This window comes from Merops nubicus, unplaced genomic scaffold, assembly GCF_000691845.1.
Source record: "Merops nubicus isolate BGI_N331 unplaced genomic scaffold, ASM69184v1 scaffold15217, whole genome shotgun sequence".
Lineage (NCBI taxonomy): Eukaryota > Metazoa > Chordata > Aves > Coraciiformes > Meropidae > Merops > Merops nubicus.
In genome coordinates this window covers 10,059-33,334 of record NW_008622407.1, presented here as the reverse complement: position 1 = coordinate 33,334, position 23,276 = coordinate 10,059, and the positions used below count along the sequence as shown (strand labels likewise).

General features: G+C 44.0%; 1 protein-coding gene across 1 annotated transcript in view; it reads right to left on the bottom strand.

The window, feature by feature from the left end:
* Nucleotides 1–23,276, bottom strand: part of NFIA (nuclear factor I/A) — a gene marked incomplete at both ends in the record, with an annotated part of 87,309 nt that overhangs the window by 56,175 nt on the left and 7,858 nt on the right. Inside the window, one exon of the mRNA XM_008944779.1 lies at nucleotides 5,390–5,464. Within this exon, the coding sequence (XP_008943027.1) occupies nucleotides 5,390–5,464 (75 nt within the window). The remainder of the gene's footprint in view (nucleotides 1–5,389; nucleotides 5,465–23,276) is intronic.

Genomic DNA, 23,276 nt, shown 5'->3' with positions numbered 1-23,276 from the left:
ATAACAGAGAAATTAACAGAAAGCCCTCTGACTTAACCCAATTGGAGTATTTATTTTGAAAAATTTATTGAATTACTGAACAGGAAACCCACTAAATAAAACCAGCCAGGCTGGCATTTGTCTTCCTTGGAATACGGCTCTCTCTCTTAGTCTTGTTAATATTTAGTTTCTCTTTTTTTCCCTTTTTTATGTATTTATTTTTACAAAGGGGCTGAGATGTGACTAAGATCATTACACGTGTAAGACTGCAGCGAAGTGATAATGTGTTTAAGGTTAAATGGGAGAAACATGACATTTGACTAATAAACTTTTTCCTGTGTTGTGACTCCATAAACAAAGGGAAACACACTGTGCTGCTGCTGCTGCTGAGAGGAAAGGGGAGCTCTGTGGGTTTTTTTTTGCAAGGCCTTTTTTTCCTACTCATGGTATCGTTGGATTCAAAGAGGTTTTGCCGAATACAACAGATATGAAATGTGTGATGTTCATTTTAAAATTACAAGTACAGCCTGCTATTGACCATCTAATTATGCTGAGTTCCATTTATAAACATAGCTAACCACTAAGTTTATAGAGACTTTTTGTGCTGCTTTAATAGGATATTGATCGAGAGCAAGGTTTGAGTGGACTGCCATTGAATTGTGTAATGGCATACAAAAGGCAAGGTCACGGCAACTGTTCACTCTATGCCTGCAGTCTATTTTTTATTATAATCTTTTTTTCTTACTTGCATACCCAAGCCCACACACTGTGTTTTGGATAGCAGTGCTTTGCTAAGGAATATAGAGTATCTTTTTAAATGTTAATTTTCATGCTGCTGACTTTAACTACCTTCACTACTGTAATGCTTAGTATAGCAGAAAACACACAGGCTGCTGTTCAGAGGGAGCTGTTTTATCACTGCCCGGCTTTCACACCCGTGCTCTGAGCAGAGGAGAGCTGCTTCTCCTCGCCGGGGAGAAGGCAGCAGCATCCTCCTGCCTGCCCTCTGCAGCCACCTGCCTGGCCCAGATCCACGCCAGGACCCGGGGCACCCCACACCTTCCCACAGGCATCCAGTACGTGCTGGGGCTGGCAGGACTTGCCCTGCAGTTTGTTTCAGCTGCTGCTGGCTAGGGGACCGAAGTCGTGAGGAAGCCGGGTTTCCTCCATCACACCCACGCTCCCTGCCTGGACTTTCATTTCGAGCACTAATCCACCCGCCTCGCGGCAAGGACAGCCTCAGCCCTGCCTCCTGAAGCTGCCACGAACCAAGCCTGGTACCCACTGGTGCTGTTTTTCACTCAAGCTTTCCAAAATGCTTGGCCACAAAAGCTCCTCTCACCTGCAGAGTGAGCGTAGCTGTTTCAGGGACAACGGGCTGGGCCATTTCTGTGTTTACACAGTACCAGCCAGCGACTGCCTGTTTCCTTCCGTGCTTGGGGTCTCATCAGCTCATCAGAAGGATTCCAAGTCACCCCACTTGCTCCATAGAGTTCCTTACTGCACACATCTAACATCTCCAAGCTCAAAGTGTGGCGTTTTCAGACCAGGGCGCAGTCAGAATTTCCTTGTTTATCAGCACAAGGAATGATGTCATTTTGACAAATAACACAGCACAAAACAAATATGTTTGATTTGGCTCTCGTGAATGTTCATAAATCCTCAATCTTTCTTCACATCCTGGGCAGTACAGTTTATCTGGCTGCTTAAAGGACCTCCAAGGGAAGAGATCTTCCCAGCAGCTCTCTGCACAAGAGCACGTGATGCAGACCCGAGGCCAAGAGGGGAACAGTGTTCCCCAGGCCTCCCTCGAGCTCCAGCCTGCCACGGCCTCCCAGCCTCTGCCCAGGACTGTGCACTTGGCAGTGGCTTGGCACCATGGCACCTTTTGCAGAGGGTATTCTCCAGTGCCCTGCAGAGAGCTGCACACAGTGGGTACAACATTTTCCTAACAAGGGTAAAGAGGGACAAGGTTGTGCTTGGCCAACAGCGAGCTGTCACCTCACAAAACCCAAGTATCTCCAACGCTTCTGCTTCTGAGCCTTTTGTTGGCAGCCCAAACCTCGCTGGAGATGGAAGAATGAAGTCTCTGCTATCTGAAGGGGTCTCCCCCATAGCTGGGGTGACAGACAACACTTAGGAGCTCACGCCCTTTGCCTGCTAATACTGTAGAACTGGCAGCATGGTCTGCAACAGCCACATCAGAGGGAACGGAGAAGGGTCTATTTGTTTTTCAGATGGAACTGTATGATCTACCTTCTCTATTTTACTGGGCTCTGCAAGATTCAGCAGCTGGGTAGCATTTCAAAGCAAAATCTGCATCTATAGGAAACAAGTTTCTGTTACCAAAACAGTCTAGACTTGTTCAATAGCTCACAGAAACTGTGATGATCAGCACTGATAGCCAAGATAGATAACAGTAACAGCTGACCTTTCTCTTGATTAATTCATTCCCCAAATTTGCATGATGGAGACAACTGCCTATTACTTGAGACTCCTTGTCATTCCTCTGGGAACTTTACTAAATAAACCTGGCAGATAATTTCTATCAACAATATTTCATAAGATTAATTTTAGGTAACAGCAGCCGCATACCAGTTAAAACTGTGGGAAATTACTCATTTCTATCATTATATTATGAAAAGCAAGGATGGAAAGAAAAGTGGCAGAGGCCATGCACAAAGATGACCTCTTTGCAAAGCAAACATCAGGCACACTCAGGAAGAGAGCAGGGAATAAACGTGAGGGCCCACTATGGCTAGGCTGGCTTGTTCCTCTCCTAGCCCTGGTGGCTTCTGAAGGGTCAATGACTTTTTAGAAAGTAAAACCAAGGGAACGGACTGAGGACATTTTGGTTACTCAAGCTACTGGAGAGTCTGGATGATGGCTGCTCATAAACTGAACTCCTCAGCATGGAAGCGACCCATGGATTGGACTCTGAAAATCCCACTCTTTAGACGACCTGGCCTGACAATTTAGGCAAATAGGCAGTTGCTCTGTTATGTTAAATAAGTCTTTGAACATGAGCATGCGAATTCATACAGGCTTTGCTGGGAAAGTGTTGCTAGACTCTACACTAAACATATCCTACTGGGTAGCCACAGCTTGTCAGGCTATGGGCTTCTCAGACCTCATAAAGTAAACAAGGTTACAGCTGGTCGGTACGTGTCTGGGGCATCTCCAAGGAAAATCCAGGGTGCTATCAAAAGCAGTGTAGCTAAATCAGTTGCTGGCACTTCTCCCTCTGAGTCAGTTCTGAAGTGATATCCCGTTATGCTTTGGGGACACTATTTTTGGTAGAGGTGCTGGCTTGTAGACAGGCTCTAACACTGAGGTCTTGACCTCTCAGGATTATTAAAGAGAGCATAAAAAAGAGTGCAAACCCCTGTGTCTGGAACAGATAAAAGCTGAGTCTTTTTATTTTGCCCACCAACACCTTCTTTCTGATTTCTGATACAGTCCATGCCTGTCCTGCTCTTCCTGTGTGCAGGTGCTCCATCTGTGGTGTACTTCAACAGCAACATCTCAGACACAGTCCATGGTCTGCAAAGCACATCAAATGCCAGGACTTCTGAGCACAAAGTTTTAGTCTATCTACAACCAAATATCATGGAAAATTAAAAAGCATGACACTCCCGAGGTCAGTCCCAGACTCAGGGGAGCTGGGACTGGGGCTGGCTGTGAAGGCTCAGGTCCTGAATGGGGGCACTTTTCAAGCAGCCCTGTCCTGTGCACACATGAAGCACAGCTGACAGAGTCCAGAGGCAGCTCTGCTGTGTAGGGCTCCTACAGTGAAGATAAGATTGTGGTGAAGTGGGATGCCTTGCAGAGGGGGAGGGTGAATCCTTGGGGCTTCAAAAGCCTTACGCTGTCACACCAAAATGAAGTGACAACATGGAGATGTTCAAGGACTGGTGACAATCTGGTTTTGTCCACCACTGCTGCAGGTACCAGCAAGTTAGTGACCACAGTACAGCGAGTTAGATGCCAAAGTCCCTATTTAAGCACTTTAGTAAGTGAACTGATTTGCAGATGTGCTGAATGCTCAGCAGCTTCTCTTGACTTCTAAGTCCTCTTAACTTTGCCCTTCTCACAAAACTGCCACCAGTTGTCAGGGAAGGAAACTCAAGAGAAACATCTACCTCCAACTTTTTCTCTGTCTCGCTCTCCAGCACATGTAACAACATTCATGTGTCTCCCACTTGCCCTGCTTTCCCTGTAGCATGCTAATTTTAAATATAAAGCCAATTTACTAGCTAGTGCAAGTCTTTTGAAAGAGGAAATAAAGCAGGAAAATCCCTGCAGAACCCCTGTGTTCTGACACAAAACCACAGATTTCTCTGCTAGGTTTGTGCCAGTTATATTCCATCCCCAGAAGGACTTAAAGTACATGCTCTGAGCCAGCACACAAACAAATATTTCTGCTATCTAGGAGAAGAACCATTTTTATCTCTGCCTGTGCTAGAGAGATTGATTACAAAACCTAAAGTTTTAAAGGGGCACGCAGTGGAGTGGTTCAGCTAGAGCAATGGTAATTGGTAACAATGTGATGTTACTGCAGAGCAGAAAAGATCCCCAAAGGACCAGCTCCTACAGCCCTGTAGGATCTCTGCAAGGGACTGTCCATACTCTCTGGAGTATCTGGATTATGTCACAGCAAAACAGAATCAATGCACCTTTGATCAATGCAACAGGGTGGTGACAGGTACTCTTAATTCACTGTTGTTAGTGAGTATTGACAAGCCTGTAATGATCATGCTGCAGTGTGTCATTCATGCAGGGGGTATTAGCATTCCTTAAAGGTCAAAACCCAAATCTTTCTAGAAGACACAATTCCATACAGCTAATGGAAAACGCGGGCTTTGCAAAGTCAGAGTGTCTGCCTCTGCCCAGCTGAGACCATCAGAGCTTAAGTTGGTAGAGTGGTGGCCATTATTAATGAATTCATCAGTTTGCAGGTCTACAAACACATGTATGTGTGGCATGGATGGACACAATGTGCAAAAGAAGAAAATCCCAGGCTTATGTGCACATACCATGTCATTTCTGGAGGTCTGGTTAAAACACAGTCCCTGGATCCTGCAAGGGATCCCCTGGGTAAGCTGAGCCCTGCAGGCATTTATCTGCACTTTGATACAGAGCCTGCCCATTTTCAGCTGGTTACCAGAGGAGCTTATCAACTTCCACAGGCAAGTTTGCAGAATTAAATTTCTTAAATTTACTTTAAAAAATTATGCTATTTTATTTTCTCACATTAAAAAATGAGGCACATAAACACTGTCCACTGGCAGGGAGGAAGGACTCAGTTTTCAAGATGCTGTTTCTGAATTGGGGAAGGGGCACGATATGAATCAAAGGAAAAGTCTGGGATAACAGAAACCATATAAACCAGCCACAGAATGATACTTACTTTGTGAGACTCTTACTAGCTCAGTCACACTGAAAACACCTGATGTGACAAAACTGTCCTGGAAGCCCAAATGTCCTACAAAACAAACAGAGTGAGAGAAGTGCGATTAGCTTTAAGCATTTAATGACAGTATTCTCAAATACTTTACTTTCATTTAGACTTAAAATGTGACATCTAATTTCCCACTTAGCAGTAATTATTGTTTATGTAGGTGGGTAACTAGTCATACAGCTATGCAGGCTGCTTTGTGGTTTCTGTCTGGAGGTTAGGAAAGCTAACATGACACATCAGCAGGGAGATTTTTACATGTTAAAGCATCTCAACAGGAAATCTGAAACAAAAGAGGACTATTTTAATAAACGGTTACCTTGGATGACCCCTAATGACTTCACAATTGAAATGAAAATACTGTACCTAGGAAACAGACAGGACAGCTAAGTTCCATAATCGTTTTAAACATTATTCTCTAAAGAAACATCTGATCAGGATTATCTACCCATTCATTCAAACAAAACAAGATTTAAAGATGTACTCTTCATTTTTCTAAGGTTACACTAGGGAAATCTTAAAATAGCAGCTGGTTAAAAAGAATTAAATGAATGTCTTCCCTATCAAAAATAATAATAAAAATATTCTCACATTTAAAACTAGCTTTCAAAAAGAAAAATAAATCTCTGTATAAGCAAAGTATTAACTGTGAGCTTTGGAGAGTCTTTAGGAACCAGGGTGCACGCTTCCACGCTCGCCTCCCTTGTGCAAGGAATGTCTCTACACTCGGTATCAAAATGTTATTACACTTTACATAACAGCGTTTTCCTTCTTCTCTGAAAACATGCCTACCACCAAATGTTCATTTAATTTTCACGGGTATGATCAATTACAAAAGGAGCAGCTTTTGGGCTGCAACCCAGTGTAAGTGTGCGGAGCGGGATAGAGCTGGACTACAATTAGAGGTCTCCAGGCCAGGCTGCCCTCCTGCCTCTGAAATCAGGGTCAAAGGAGAAATCTCAGGATAAAGAGATTATTAAAAGAACTGTAAAGTCCTGCTTGTCCACAGGATAAGTGGCATACCTTTTTAGGTTGTCCTACTTAGAGTCACTGATTCCAGTGCACGCACACATATATTATTGAGTGTTTTGCAGGGGCACCATCTGCTCTGTTGTGAATTGTTTGTCAGACTCAGTACCAGTCCCCCACGTTTGGCATATTCCTCTGTCCCCCAAGCTCATCCTGGCAATACCTCCCCACCTTCCTCTAATGAACGGAGCAATAGGACTAATGCAAGCTGCACTTTTGTTCTCCTGCCTTTCTTTTGAGGTTGTTAAGAAAAAAAAACAGAAACACACACCCCACCACCACTTCCACCTGCAGAATGGGAAGTAAAAGAAACACATCTCGCGTGCAGGACTACAGAGGGTGACATGTCAGGGGAAGGTTTGGGAGAGACCTGGAGGGAGGTCAGCCCTTCCTCTCCAGCCAAGTTCTCAGAGAATTCTGCTCCTGCACAGAAGAACTTCCCAGTTTCTGAGAGGATCCTACTGTGCCAGCTGAACGCAGTCGCTAAGCTAACAGACTCCAGACAAGTTTCTACACCAGGCATCTTTTTATACTTCAGCAATAACGATGAGTTTTCAAACTGTGCGTATGTATATCTTTGGGCGTCCTTGTGTATGTGTGTATACATATGTATTATGTACACAAACATATAAATATACACAAATCTGTCATGCTCCAGCTGTAGATAAATGTACTATAAAATATTGAAATTGATGCTGAAATTCAACACAAACAAATTCCTCAATCTGCAAACAAGGTTTTTATTTGCATCAAGAGAATAAATTTTTCTCTACTTTAAATGAAAAAGTGTTCTTACAAGCTTTTATTTTTTTTTATTTTCAAGTTACAAATAGCTCTTAGATAATTGTAAATGCTTTTGCCTGATCTGCTTTGTATTTTACCATAATACAGGTAATGCATACACATCATTCTGCTTTTTAGAAATGACTGCTAGCCGCATGCAATGTTTGTTCATTGACAATTTCCCAAGTATTTTTAATATGAAGATCTACTTTTCATATGCTACAGCAGACCTGCCTATTGAATTAAATGATCTGTGAATTAAAAATAATTCTCTTAGGTCTTCACTGAAACCACTCATGTGCCTAAAATTAAGCATATGCTTAAGTGCCTTGCTGGATCAGGGCCAGGACGCTTACTACTCCGCAGAGCCCTTGGTAGAGAAGCCAGTCTATGCTATATAACTTCTCATACTGTGCTCATCATGGCAGTATCTGAGCAACTTCCAGAAGTGCATTCAGCAATGCTATGAACATCTGTCACGTGTTGTTTTTTCACAGTGCACCATACTGGCTCTGCTCTGGTGTCCACTCCCACCTGCATTTCCCAGGCAGGTTCCTATCGCACTAGGAGTGAAGGTGAAATTTAAATTTGGAAGTAAAAACCAAATTGCAGCAATGGTATGACATGAGATGATTTTTTTTTTTTAAGAGAAAGTCCAGAGCCCTTTGTAATCCTCCAGTAAAAACATGATTGTTACCAGTTAACAACATTAACTTAACCTAGCAAACACCAAACCATAAATGCAAATGTCTTAGAATGGTTTTAAATACATTCTGGCTCTCAGGGTCCTGCAGAGCATCAGTAAAGTCAAAGAAATTAGCTGGGGTCTGCTAACTTCATCATTCTTATTTTGCTGGGCATACTTGAAATGTCCCCTCACCACTGTAAGAACATTTCTTATGTGTGTGCACGTAACAGTAATCATTAAACAACAGCACGTCAATGAGAGTGATTAGATTCTCATCCTTCAATACCGAAAATAAACATTTCACAAATGAAAGGTGAATTTCACAATTCTCCAATTTGTTATTTACTTATAAACATTAGGAAATCGGGGGCTCATCTCACCAATGATTAATAATATCTTGATACCCATAAAAGCAATGCCTTTGGCTTAGAGTTGTATCCTGAACTCATTTCGATGCACGGCTGGTCTGTGAATTTGCAGTTCAGTAGAACCCCATGAAAGTTTAAAGGTTTGCCTGGATGGTTCAGATTGCAAAATCCAGGCCTGAGACTGCAGCTTTCACTGAGCTGTGGTAACAGCCCAAAGAGAAGATGAGAGAAACAGGACAAAGAAGCAAGACACATAAAAGAATGGCTGGGAAACTGCAGGATTGACAAAATATGTGAAGTAGACATTCTGCGCCTATTAACGGGGGTCAAAATGCAAAAAAAAATCAATTTTCCTGTTCCACTTAATTCTAAATGAGAAAAAAAATAGGTAAAGTCAAGCAATTACATATGCAGATGTTAGAATTAACGAGCTCCTTTACTGAAAAGATGATTAAACATCTTGAAAGCTTGCAAGATTTACTTTTCATTCGGCACTTCACTGAAATACGTGCACTGTGATCCTTTTGTTCCGTATCCCAAAGATAGGACGTGGAAATTGCTGTGTATGGTCGGGTGAGCTCCACAGCTTTGTGCGACAGTCACATTTTGGTAGTAAAGCAGGTGTTCAAAATGAGGGTGAGAGAATTTTCCCTCACTTTATAAAAAAACTAACAGAGCTCATTCACTGAAATTCGTGGGATCAATTAAGGCACCTGGCTAGCCAAGGCAGGCCCTGACTCAGCAAAGCAGTTAGAGCATGTGCTTAATTTTAATCACATGCTTGAATACAGCACACGCTTATTTGTCCTGCCAAATAAAGATGGGTTGACAAAGTTAAGGAGGCATTTCAATATATTGTTGAATCATTCCTTCAAGCCCAGTCTGGGTGCAGCTAGGAGTTAGCTCATTACACAAGACCTCACTCCGGCTCACGAGGATGATCAGTTTTCCCCCAAGGGAGAAAAAAAAAACAGGCCAGTAAGACCAAAATGAATACAGCAGATCAGGATACTAACTAATAAATAATATACCACTACACAATCACATGTTTGGTGTAGCTTATAAAGGCCACGCCACACTATGTACCAAGTACCACATGAAAAACATCTTTCCATAACTCGATGATGGCTTTAATTGGGGAGAAAATTAATAATGCAATTTACATATTCTCCTTTTAGACCCCAGTAAAGAAGCCAGAAGAAAAGGCTTGAATTGTTGGGGCCTAATTCTGATCTCAAAGAAGTTTTAAACAAGTCTTTCTACACTTTTCAAATAGAGTTTCACCTAATTTTCTCCTAATTTACACTGGCAGAGGAGAAATCAGCATTAGGACTTGTTGTCTAATGCTATTTGTTTTGAATTATTAAGCAAACATTCCTATTTCAATGAGTAAATGTGTACAAAGGCAACTAACCTTCGTCCTAAAATCTAGTTTACAGGGAGAGTATTGTCTGCTTTCCCAATTAATGCTGTAAAAAGGAGTCTCAGACGTTGAGCTACCAATCAAGAGCTTGTGTTGTAGCTTGAGAAAATCATGACTGATGCAATTACTTTTATGTAGAAAGTCTGAATATGGTCTACAGGTTAAAGTTCATCGGGTTATTGTTCCCTAATTGAATATCAGAAGATGTTTTCAAGGTGCTCAAGGTATTATTGTTATTTAATTAGCAAGCTTCCTTGTGTTATCCAACAGTATTATTTTTATTATAAAATAGTTAGATTGCACCATAAATATACCAGGTATTTTCTAAACAGATATACAGCTGGTTTCCTGAAATCCACGCTTAAATAAAACCAGGGAAGAGTTACTCCTTTGAAGATGAAAAAAATCCAAATCCAGTTATTTCTCTTCCACCACAGTCCTAGTGACAATGTATTAAGCTTTGGAGATCAGCTTTTTGGGAGACTGATTCCTTTGCAGTGTTTTGAAATTACACAAGTCCCCCAGACTAGCTCTGAAGCATTTTGAAAACCTTTTTCATCTTCAGCATCTCACTATACATAGCCATCTTAAAACCTTAAAATAGTAATAATCAATTAGGATCTCAAGCCTATTATCTTAACCAAATGCCTGATTAGAAGAAAAGCCCTCTCTGCTCAAAGTGCAACTTGATTCCTTTTGGGTTTATCCTCTCTCTAGATAATCCCATGTTTCACAAACAATGTGGAGCAATAATATTGATTAGAAAATTAATGTCTGTATCACACAGCACATGAAGGCCTTGAGAGAGGGGATGTTATCAGAGGGAACCCAGCTCACCCCGAGGACTCCCAAAAGATTGGCTGTTCCATGGCTGCACTGGCTGAGAAGGATGGGAGTGACAGAGTTAGCCCTAATCTGTGTTCTCCAGCAGAAAGGAAAGGACAGAATATGTGTGCTCCAGTTGAGACCTACGTAACATTTACACTCTGCTCAGCTGGAAGGTGAGTTTACTACACGTGGGCTGAGCCAGCCGTGGCAGCCCCGTGACCATATTTCTTTCCAGGCACGCGCTTGGATGAAGGTGCACCTTGTTTCTGGGAAGCGCCCACCTCCAGGGGAAGTGTGGGTGGCCACGGGACCACCCCAGGCTGAGACCAACCCCTGCCCAGGTGCTTGTACCTGCTCACCCTGCCCGCGGCCACAGCGGGATCTCTCTCTCACCAACAGCTACCTGGTCACTATCCCATGCTAGAAATGGAAAGCTGGATCCACGGGGCCAAATTGCGCACGCTAACTTCATATGTCAAGGAAAACATGGAGATAGAAGAGACCATCTATCCCAGCTGCAATGTTGTGTCCACATCAATGTGTCTCCCACTTAGACTCAGGACAGCATGAGGGAGCTGTGCATGCACCTGAATATTGCACGTAGCTGTCACAAAACATGCATTTTCCAACAGACCCCAGACACTCATCTCCAGAGCTGGCACAACAGCCTCATTTTAACTGCTACGTATAAAATGCATCCTCAAATTTGCAAATGATAACCCTTTAATGGTAAATTGGACCATATTTTTAATTCACAGACTTTTTATAGAAGAGTTAAGCAAGATATTGTACAGTAAAGGTGATAGAGAAACCTCTCCTGTTTCCTGACAAATGTTCCCGCTTGTTATTTCCAATTTAATTTTAATGCCACGGCAATAGTTCACCTTGGACAAATGACACATTTTCTTAAGAAATAACTGCTGGGCCACAAGTCACATATGCCGTTATCCCCTCGGGCTGGCCTACCTTTGGCTGAGGTTTTAAGAAGCACCAGAACTTTCTTTGTGGCCCATAGCAGGATGGATTAGACCATCCAGGGCATGTCGTGTTAGTACAATAGAGGAACACTTTTAAGACTTTAAAGTCATGTAATACAATTCTAGGCTGGATCTTTCTTGTTAAAAAAAGTAGAATGGGAGTGATTGAAAGAGAAAAGGGCCAATATTTGACAACAGAAATCAGCATAACCTCCTAACAGCGGCAGTCATGGATGACTGCCCTTTGACCCGGGGAGATTATGTGGGATTTCAATGACAACAGCTGGAAGTGAGCATGTGAGAATAGAGAACACAGATCTGAGGCCTCCTACAAAAGACTGCACAATCCCTGCCCAGATCTGAGTGTTGATTAGAAATTGTTTCCTGGTCCTGGCTTAATAGAGTGTGATAATGAAAGTTTTGTTAACCCTTGACAATATGCAAAACCACTGGTAAATGATTTGCCTTTTGGGTTTTTAGCTAAAAAGTCCGTGTCTAGCAGACAGTGGGGTTGAGAAGCGCTGCCGGTTGTCGTGGGCGCTTCCGAGCAGTGCTCAAGTTCAGCTCTGTTTCCATACGGTTTCTAAACCCTTGGTGGCCATCAGGAATCAACATCTGAAGGTGCTGGGAAGTGGCTGGGAGAAAGGACTCTCACGCCTTCGTGTGGGAATCCACCCGACCCGCCACCCCGCACCACGATGGGCGTTCTCCAGAGGTGAATCAGAACAGAAATACTCGTGCAACGTCTCACTTTGCCTTTCAGACTCACGGTGGTTTAGAATCTCTAATGATAACAAAGCCTAATTATTATTTCAGTTTGGGTCATACCAAGCTTCAGAGTCTAGGCTGCAAATTAATACATGTGGACCTGATCAAATGTGGCATCGGGCTGGTTGTGTCACCAACAGCCTGATCCTGCACGGATCCACAGCAGCTTCAGCTCCTACAAAATTCAGCTCATTTTGTAGTTAAGTGCAGAGATAGTGGAATTAATGGCAACTTATTACCGTTAATGAACCAATCATAGATTGGAATCAATCATGTCAGGTTTCGTCCAAGGGGAGGGCACATGGATTCTTTCTCTTGAAGACAAAAGATCTTCTTGAAACACTGCAAGCCCTCCAAGTTCATGTTAAGGACTTTGTGCAATGGAAATCATTCCATGACCTAAGATGTGTGCTGTGTTTTTTAATTTCTATACATTGTAGGGTAGTTTTTGGTATTCTTGTGGGCGAGAAGTCAGTTAAACACAGGTTTTTTGATAGAATGATGAAAATTTAGCATCTTCCTCTCTACCATATACCAAATCTGATAAATAAATTGCATTAATACTGACAGGGACCTATAGTTTGAAAAACAACAGATGTCTTAAATTAGCATATTTCTGTTTCAGGTCCTCAATCCAAAAAAGCAAGTATTAAAGAAAAGGAGAAAAAAATCATTATAAATGGTCATACTCATTTGGCAGCTTATAAAATAATGTGCCTCCTCAAAAGCCTTCCGAAGTAAATGAGATGAAATCTACCTTGGGATAATAATTCTGGAATATTTATGGCATCCAACAATAAAAAGAGTAATAAAAAGAAAAGCCTGCCTCCCTGAAAATAATAATATGAAGGGGTTATTTATCTTCCTATTTTCACATCAGCCCTGGTTACAAGAGCAATGACAGCTGCGACTGCCGAGCTCCGTGGCGATATCGCCAGTTGGGCTTCGCCGTTCGGAGCGTGACTCGGTGCCCAAGTGAGCCCGGAGGAACCACCCGCTTTCCAGAGCCTCCCGGGGATGCTGGCGGCATCTGCTGCTGCAGGGTGCTCCCCGGGCTGCCAGCAACGGGCACCCGCCCACCCTGGTAGGCGAATGAGAAATACAGGCACTGGAGGGGGAGAGAGGAGAAGGTGGGTACTGCCGGCCCTCTTCCTTCCCTCCTGCAAGGCCTTTTTAAAATTAAAGCCTCGGTGTCATGAGCTAGGCATGGAATAACCTCAGGATGCCCCCCCAAGAAAGCTGAAAAACATCATAAAGAGAATAATGCAAGGGTAATTTCTTTTCAGCTGGCCATTTTTGGATGTCAGCATCATGATTCTGGTACAGCCTGAAAACCTCGGTTCCTACGACTCGTTTGTCTGAGGCTGATCGCACACGCTCCACCAACTGTCCTTGCTCCTCATCAAGTACCAACTGAAATTTTGCCTCCTGAATTTTGTCCACTGACTTCTAGGAAGCTGCTGGCAGAAGCAAGGGCTTGTGTATCCAGTGCTGGGGCTGCAGGCCGTACGTGTGACCCGTAGTCACGTTCTGCTCTTCTCACCGATGGAGGATGTCTTGCTACATGCAGAGTTTACACTACTTCAGATCAGTATTTAGCTGCAGTATTAATGCCATAAATATTATTGTCGATGCTGTGTGAAGAACATCAGTGTGAAAATAAATGTAAGGATATTTAAAACCTGGTGTGGAATACTTAGGTATTCAGACTAATCACGGACTGAAATAAGCACATTTGTTTCAAATCCTGTTTATAGCACTGCAGCCCCTCCCTCCTTTAAATCTTCCTCTTAACCATAGTGATGTTTATTGAATACCTGTCATTTCTCCAGCAGCATGTGCCAACAGCGGCTCACCAGTGCCAGGCTGCATGAAAACCCTTCTGTCTCCTATTCTCCAAGGGGCTCCCTTAAATCAACTACTCACCATACCAAATACACCGAAACCCATAAATTTGCAGATACTGCAGTCAAAATTCTGAACAGGGAAGTGCACCCATTTTGCCCAGTGTAGCATACTGAAATATCACATGGTGAGAAGCATTTCTCACCATGTGTAAACTGTCAATTTGATTTGAAATTAAAATTTTTGATTAACATGAGCATTTCTGAGCCTCCCGCTGGCAGCAGCCCTATTGCTGAAAAGTGACATGATTTGTGACACACATGCTGTACAGAAGCCCCATGCCAGCAATTGTTAAACCCATTTTCATTCTGCATTAATACGGTATGACACTCAGGAAAATAATTTTAATATTTAGGAGAAAAAGGGTAAGGGCTTAAGTCCTTTACGGGTGTAAAGCAGGATTAGAGCAGCACTAAAAAGAGGCACGGAGGTCTCTCCGTCTCACAAGTCATGTCTCTTTCAGCAACAGGGACCATCTGCAGGAGGCTAAGAAAGGTCCATGGTGAAGCACAAAGCCTTCTTTTAAATCCAGTTGATATTTCAAACACAGCATGAGGTACTTTCCACCTATCAATGCCGAGATGCTTGTGCACGGGGAAATGCTTCTAACTTCAATAATTAAACCCTCTTGTATGGGAGGTAGGATTTTCTGGTATTTTTCCATGTTTATCGTTTCCCTGGAGGTATCAGTGGTCACTGGAGACTCTAACATTTATACAGTGAATTACTTACAAAAGAGGAAAAGTTTTGTGACTGTCAATGACTTTCAAGCCCAGGAATCCACCTGTTTGTTGGGGTGGTGGGAAGATTTTTGTTAAACAGCTACCACGTGAAGACAAGAAATGGGACACTTGTGGCAACAGATCCGAAGGCGATCTACTCACGCAGAAGACAAAAGTTCAGTGGGGATTTTTATAAACGTAAGCCTGTGTCACTGTTGCAAGCTGCTGACTCAACTGTGTCACCTGCGTATTTCTCATAGTGGATCATTTTTTTTCCAGTAACATCATGTTCTGAGGAAGTTTATCATGAAACAAGTACCACGAACAGTCATTCTGAGCAGCAGAACAGCTTTGATAAGTGTCGACACGCATCTGACTTTTCTTTGAGCTCCTAACACTATTCATCACATTCAACACTCAGCTCCGCTGGACTCTCTGTTCCCAGCAAACACAGAGAGATTCCTAATTGCCATAATACAGCAAGTTAAAAAAATGGTAGTATTTAGAAGATAATTTTAGATGATGAAACAAAATACCAGGATGATTCGGATGCCTTGGAAGTATTCAGTCCTGAACAGAAAGCTGTGGGCTCATTTATGATAAAAAAAGCCCTCAAGAATTCAATCTGCACGAGAACTACAGTGCTCAGTAAAGCCCTGATATACAGTTATTAGAAGTATGCAGGTTCTTTTAAATACATCTTAAGTTTAAGTAAGTGTTGTGTGTAAATATCTAGTTTTAATTAGTATATTGCCAAGAAATTATACAACTAGGCTCAGAGATGCTGTAATTATTTTAGGATCTATCAACCCCTCACTTGGTAGCTAAGTGTACCCTCCAAGGTTACTCTGCAGACACACATGGAGCTGAACTGAGGGAGTCTGAAGCCCTGTGGACACAGAATTAGGGGGCTATAAAAAGAGGTGCTGGGTTCTCTATTTTTTTAATTTGCACACTAGTTTATAGTGGTAGGAATAATTCACATATTCAGAGCACGTGGCAGAATTCTCCAGGAAAGCCCCGTGTCCAGGAGGAGCTGGTGGGGCCAGGGTCAGGTGAGGGTGGGCAGCTTCCCTGCCCCACTTTGCTGGGCAACATGGACACAAACCCCAGTGAGTCCATCACCTGTTTCCTCTCATCCTCCCTTCCTGGCACTCCCCTCTCTTCACACCAAGGCAATTTAAAAAGACTGCAGCTGGAGACCATGATGATGGAAGCTGTAGAAATATCTGCTGAAGATTAGATAGTAGAAATATGATGCAAAAATAGGGATGCTGGGCATGGAGGCAAAGTCACAGCCAGCTCCACCTCTCCCCGTGGGCCTTCCTCTCCCTTCAGCGTTGCTTCTCACACCTCCTCTGCTGAAACCACCACTGACCAAACTTTAATTCCCAATAAACCCCACACAAATCATATTACTCTATTCACCAACTGTCCTTTCCATTGTATTGCTTGGAGGTTTCTCTCCACATGACTGTTGCTCCTCTATGCTTTGTACGGAAAAATAATCTTGTGACTTTGATAGTTTTTAGTCCCACATAGGCTGACTTCCACTAGGTTTACATGTTTGTTATCCTTGGGCTGCCTCACTTTGGGCAGCAGGGTACCAAGGTAAGTCTCTGGAATAAAGCTTTGATATACTGGTGGCAGAGAAGACAGAAAGTGATGGGTCTGAAAGCACAGTAATACTTGTCTAGGGACACGTTACGCTTGCAAAAGATCTCGAGCACAAAACTTGGTGCTTATGGATGCAGATTAGGCCACTGTAGGCAAACACCACACACCCAACAAGTCTTGGCTTGCCCAGGTAGCAGAGTGACACCCAGTGCAGCGTCATCCCCTCCACAGAGGCACTGCATACTGAGGGCTGGGAACTGAAGGGGTTGCCTGCAAGCAGAGAACAAAGTGCTTCCACTGAGCACAGAATATGTGGGTGGCCACCAAGGTCTGCACCAATTTCACCTGCATTAGGTAAGGCATCTCCAGAGAAGAACAAAGAGGTGGAATGACTAGCAAAGGCACCGATGAGTCTCCACAAGATACATGTCATCCCCTCATCTGCCTCTGAGTGACTCCACTGGGGGTGTGAAGACACACAGACACCCAGAAGTGCCCATGCACACCCCTAGAAGCAGCAAAACACCCTCACTGGGTGAGCGATCCAGACTCTCCTGTCTCATAGCCCAGGCTCTGCCAAGTCTCTGCCTCCTCCAAGTAGTGAGGAGGAAGCCCCACAGACTCATCAACTGACTTCCCAAGGACTGATGCTCTCGGGGTTAGGCAGGCAACCGTGCTTGCAGACAGCCGTGGACAACCCACAGTCTATTAGTGGATAACTTCCCCAGCCAAGTCCCAAACCAGCAGCATAATTCCAGTGGGAAGAGATGGCTGGATGTGGAGACCAGCAGCAGAGCTCTGCGTGATGGCTGAGACTCTCTTTCTATTTTATTCTGTTTGTGTTTTGTAGGGCAGGATGCCCTGTCTACATTCCTTTACAGGCTAAGAATGGACATTTATTAACAAGCACTTGGGCGGGCAGCCCAAAGCTCTAGACTCCTGGCCTGGGACTGTACGACAGAGAGGGCCAGTGACCCCCATTTGTGTTTACTGTACTTCTACAGACACATGTTGGTGTGATAGGGGCATTCACTTTCTCAGGTTCAGGCCAAGGTCAGGCCAGAACATGGACCGAATTTATTTTCTCTGTGTAATCTGCCCAGACTGTAACCCAAAAAGGACCTCTGAGTTCATGAGTTGTGAGTGTATTGTGAGGGCCCCAAAATTAACAAAGCAAACAGAAGGGGCTGAGAGGGACCTTCTTAGTCCTTATCTAATTTCATGTGCTCATCCCATGTGTGGCAGATATGGTCGTTCCAGGGGAGGTGCCTCAGGGTGGTGAGATGACAACAGTGGGATGACTCGCTGCCTCCAGCAGCTTAGACACCCTCTTAGTATAGAGGTGAGGGCCTGAGATGTGTCTGTTGCTAGAGGCTGGGTTGGCCAACTAAGCCTACACAGTCCCCTTTCCAGTGTTAGAATGTCTGCCTCTCTAGGCACTCTCACTCCTCCCCAGCAATCAGTCTTGTGTGGCATAGGATGCACAAGGATGCATAAATGTGGCAGTGGGGTGGAGTCCTTATGCCCTATCTGCACGTATTTGGGGCAATCTGAAGATATCTTGGGGGACAGAGCTTCAAATCTGGATCATGCTTATAAGCCTGGCTTGCCTGCCTCGTGTCAGCCATCAGACCTGTTCTAACAGCACTCTGCATGAAAACGATGAGACTTTGAGCAGTCAGAAAGAATAAAAATGGAAAAGGAATCCCGCTCACAGGGACCTTTACAGTAAACTAAAGCAACTCAGGTAAAAAGGAAAACCATCAATTATGGTTCATAATGCCTAAACATCCATTTCTTCTCTGTTCCTTCTTTGCCTGCATTACTGAAACACAGAAAAAAAGGGAAAAATGATGATGGATGGACTTTGGAAGACTCCGAGTTCAAGTCAGGATGGATATGATTCCAACATTTGACATTTTTATCTCATCGTAATTGGAATAGCTGAACCTCTCGTCTGCAAAATTAGGCAAGGCATCCTGTGAGAATGGGCCCTTTTCACTGCAGTTTAGTCCCCAGACACATAAAAGAATGAAAACAAGAAATAGAACAGAACATTTTTACTTTTGAATAATGGCTTCATTTGGGCAGTTTAGAACAAAACTTCACTGGAAGAGTTGAGGAGGAAGTTCTTGCTGCCAGTATGCCCATCCCTAGACACATTCTTCCATAAAGCACATAAACACTCCTCTGAAATGATAATTTATCTAAGAAACTCCCATTTTTTGGAATTCAAGAGAAAAACAGAAAGGGAAGAAATGACACGTGGGCAGCAGACACATTGTCCACTCTTCTACTCTGAAGAAATCATTCAACCAAGTCAATGTGCCCTGCTAGATCCACAGATCTAAGATCAAAGAAACATCTCCTGCAGCAAACTCTTCCTTTGTCTATTCTGGCTTTTCAGGGTGAGCAGCAGAAGGGTGGTTGAATTCCTCTAGCAGCAGAATGTCAGGTCCAGAACAATTACAGCTCTAACATCTCAGTTTTAAACCTCCCTGAGGTTCAAGAGAGAGAGAGAGATGAATTCCCAGGAGATCCAACATCTCCACTGATTATAGAGTGAGGATTTTAGGTTCATAGCTGGTGCCTCATTTTAATGCCTAATGCTAGGTGGGATGAAATCCAAGCCTTAGCCCATATACCCTGTTAGCACAGACCTGAAAGAAAATTTGCTTTCCTCCCCATATCTTGCCAGAGGCAATCTCCCTTGCCATGCATGCTTCTCTATCCTTACATTTCTATCTAGCTCCTCTTTGCTTGTTTGTTTGTTTGCTAAATTCAGAAGACTGTAAATTACAAGTACTGCTGAGTTATCCCTGTGTCCCTGTCCTTCATCTGGTTCATTTGCAGGAGGGAATAATGATCTGTCACCAAGGTAAATTCACTGCCCGGCAGATAATGCCACAGTGTTTCTGCTGCCCATTTCACAGTAAGACATTCTTTTTCAATGATGTTGCATCTCTGTTCTCGTGGGAACAGTTTACGGCTGACATAGCAATAGGACTAATAACAACCTACATTTATATTGTACAGGGGATGATCTTTACTTCTCTCTCCTTCTAACAGTGGACGGCTGCTGCAAATGCCCCCTTCATGGCCACGCCAGACAGAAACCTGGATTCAGGAACACTGGGCTGCCTCATGCCTCAGCCCTTTGCTCAGGTTACTTTTATTACTCCTTTCAATTGAGCTGTGGGCCACCACCGTACCACTGTTTTAAAACTTCCCTCATGAAAAAAAACCCTGTGGGGTTCCCCTCCTGCCTCAAAACCACAGCCCCCCCAGCCCATCAGGCTGCTGTCCATCCCCCTCCTGCTTCCCACCTCTTCCCTTCCTCCTGCAGCTGAAGCCATGGCATGCTCTGCTGTACAGTAAAATTGGCTCCCCTCTGGACGGCGTCGGGGACACGGTTAGCTCTCTGCATTCTGCTATTGGAAATTTCCTGCAAGCCAATCCCCTGATTTTTAAGGACTTTGAGCTATAACATGTGGGAAAATTGCAGGTGGTCTGCACTGCAAAGCTGGTCAGGTGGGGACAACCCCAAACACCAGCAGGTTTTCAGATGGGGATGCAGCTGTCAAAGAGCCTTCTGTTACAAGCTATGATTTGCAGAGTAAGGCACAGAAGTAGAAAAATAACAGGGACAGAGGTCTAGAGGCTCTGTGAGCGAGTGCTACAAGCTATGCAAGAAGCATTTCTCCCTTATGATCCTGGGAGAAGAAATGGTGGCAAAGGCTTTGGCCCACCACGGTCTGAAAGGTGGTGTTGACAACCTCATGCCTGGCTGAAGGGTGGTAGGAAACTGCCAGCCTGTCCCCTGGTTCACCTGGTGAGATGCTGCACCACCCAAGGACCACTTCTCCCTGTCACCCAGCACTGCATTGGGAGGTGGCAGTTGGGGGGACTGCTGGGGGGATGACGTGGCAGTGAGCCCAGGGCTCGGGGTCCTGGCCACGAGTTTGGCAAAGGCCACAGAGAGAGGAGAAATGTATTTGGATTGCCAGTGGCAGCCCTGTCACTCCATTGTGCCTCCTTTTGCCAGTGACAGGAGCGAGGTGCTGGCTCCTGATCCCAGAGCATGGCTTGCAGCAGATCCCCTTGCTTCAAGTACAAGTGAAGGAAGGTGGGAGGTAATGATTAGAGACACTCTAAATGATTACATTAATTGAACCTTATGAAAATGGAAAACAATGGCAGTGTATAACAACACAACCCCACCATAACCACGTACATCTCTTGTTTACTAGAAAGTGCTTCACTGGCTACAGATTTACTCTGGGGCACAGCAGGGAACTTTTCTCCTTTAAATTTAATCAGCCATTTTTTGCCCCCCCCCCCTTATTTTTTTCTTTCAGAGAAAAATATCAGTTATCAGATCTGTGTTTCCCATCCACTCCTAAGACTCCTCAGTGCAGTGCCTGGAGGTGATAGTGTGAACTCACTCAAGAATGTGAAGGCATTTTATAAATCATTCAGCAGGAGGGGGAGAAAGGGAGAAGGCAGAGGGATGATATAGTTTACAGCACACACTCGGCAGTAACTCCCAGCTGTCAAACTTCAGCATTTTCTGCAGTTGCAACAGTGGTTAACAGAAAAATGTTAAGACAGCAGACCTGAAATGCACAGAGCAAGCAGCACACTTAATCAGCTGGCACCTCTCTACCACCCCACCACCAAAAACTATTCGGACGCTATCGCAACCCAGGAAAAAAGTTGTATAACTGAAGATAGGGCACTGACGGGAGAAAAAGGTGCAGAAACAAGAACATGAACTGCTGTAAACAACTTGGGGCACCCTTTGTGTGCCAGATAACAACATCAGGGCGAAAGGAGTGTGCTTACAAGCGTGGCTTGCTCGCCTCACCTTCCTCCTGTCCCCTTTTGCCGTGCTCGCTATGTCGCTCCTGGGAAAATATTTGTGAACCATTGCAAATAAAAGTCTCCTTCTCACTTTCCAAGAAATGGGTCTAGTATTTTTCCATTTCAGTCACGCTAAGACCAGGCTTCAGAGGGGATTTTATTCTTGCAGCTCTGAGAGCCTCTATAAACTTTCCTTCCGTTTCCTAACTGGTAACTTTTGCAATTAAGAAGTCATATCTGCAATTAAAAAACAGCATCTGATTAGCTATAGAAGTGTGGAGGCTTTTTCTGAGAGCCTGGTCTCACCAAAGTGCCCTCCTTTGACAATAGCAACAGTCCAGCACACAGGTGCCAGGAGCTGTGTATTGCTCTTCACGTGCACTCTGTGCTCGTGTACATAACTTCAGATTTACAAAATTAAGGCTGCTTGGAAAGCACCTGATAAACCCATGGACCTGCAGTGTACGCAGATGCATAGATTTTTTCTGAGTGTGCAAACCAACTATGAGTATGAAGGTTGTGATCCATTTGAACAAAAATCACCTTGTACCTGTAAAGCCAGGTATGATTCATCGAGGCACTACACCACACACAGAAACCAGAGGAAGGTGTGAAATAACAACATACATTTTCATAGCGTGTATATATACATACATATATATGTATATTTGGAAAGGCCTAGTCAACAAAATACCCCCTTGTGTTGGTCAGTCAGAACAAAAGAACACGAATGCAAGTGAGACAGCACAATCCCTTCCTGCAGCTCTCCACCTCTGACATCCACGGCCAGATGAACCAAGCTCTGACTGAAGCAGCAGAGCTCTAGGTGCTGATGGTCACCAAATATGGTGAAGGGTAAGTGTGTAAGGAAAAATTGTGTTTGTCATGAAAGTTCAGGCTGGCTGGGACTCGAATCGTGAGGGATCTCTGATGCTCTGGGTGGACTTGGTGAGCAGCAGAAAGACAAATCCACTCAGGTGCCAGAGATGGGCATTCTGCCACCCACCACCACAGCACACCTCGAGCAGGGGAGGGGGATGCTGTGGCAGCCAGCAAATCCCACCTTAGCCCCTTCTGCCTCCTGCAGCTCGCACAGCGAGAGAGCCGGCGCTTCACCAGCTCGTCTGCAAGGCACGGCTCCCAGGACATGTTTTTAACTTCCAGTGGTTTGACCACAGAGGGCAAAAGTTTGGCCTGGGAGTGCTTCCAGTCTGAGGAGAGCAGCAGCAGGTCAGGCTGGACTTCGCTGCTGCAATCTCTGAGTGGAGGGCTCCCACTCAACCCCAACACCCACAGGCACTGCCACAAAGACATTACCTCCACGGATGTGAAGTAATGAATACTTTGGGTAAGCGACTGATTTCAGCCTGTGCTTTTATCCACAGGCCCTGTATTTATAGTTCAAGCCTTTTCAATTAATACGCACACCCCAAAAGAATTAAACTACTAATTATCACATTTTACTGTGGTTCACAGAACTTTCATCAGATCTAGTAAATGAAGTCATGAGTTCAGCAGAAGAAGCTTTACTGCGCCAAATTATGTCAAGGGTATATCATCTTGATAATAAAAGATCACTTGGTTGGAAGCCTAACCTAGAAGGTCGGGGAGGCGTAAAAAGTTCACATTTTGGATCATGCTGCTCTGGTGTGGGCGTTCTGTGTTTTTTTTCTTGGTTATTGTGGAAGGCAATTTTCCTGCAAGTAAAATTTTCCCTTTGTCTTACAATACAGGCATTAGGAAATTCTTACATCGAGAGATAAATAGATAGGTTTGGGGGTTTATTTTGCAAGTTAGGCCTTGGCATCACATTCTCTTCCCACTAATAAACTTCCCTCTCTACTGGACAGAAAATTAAAACGATGCCC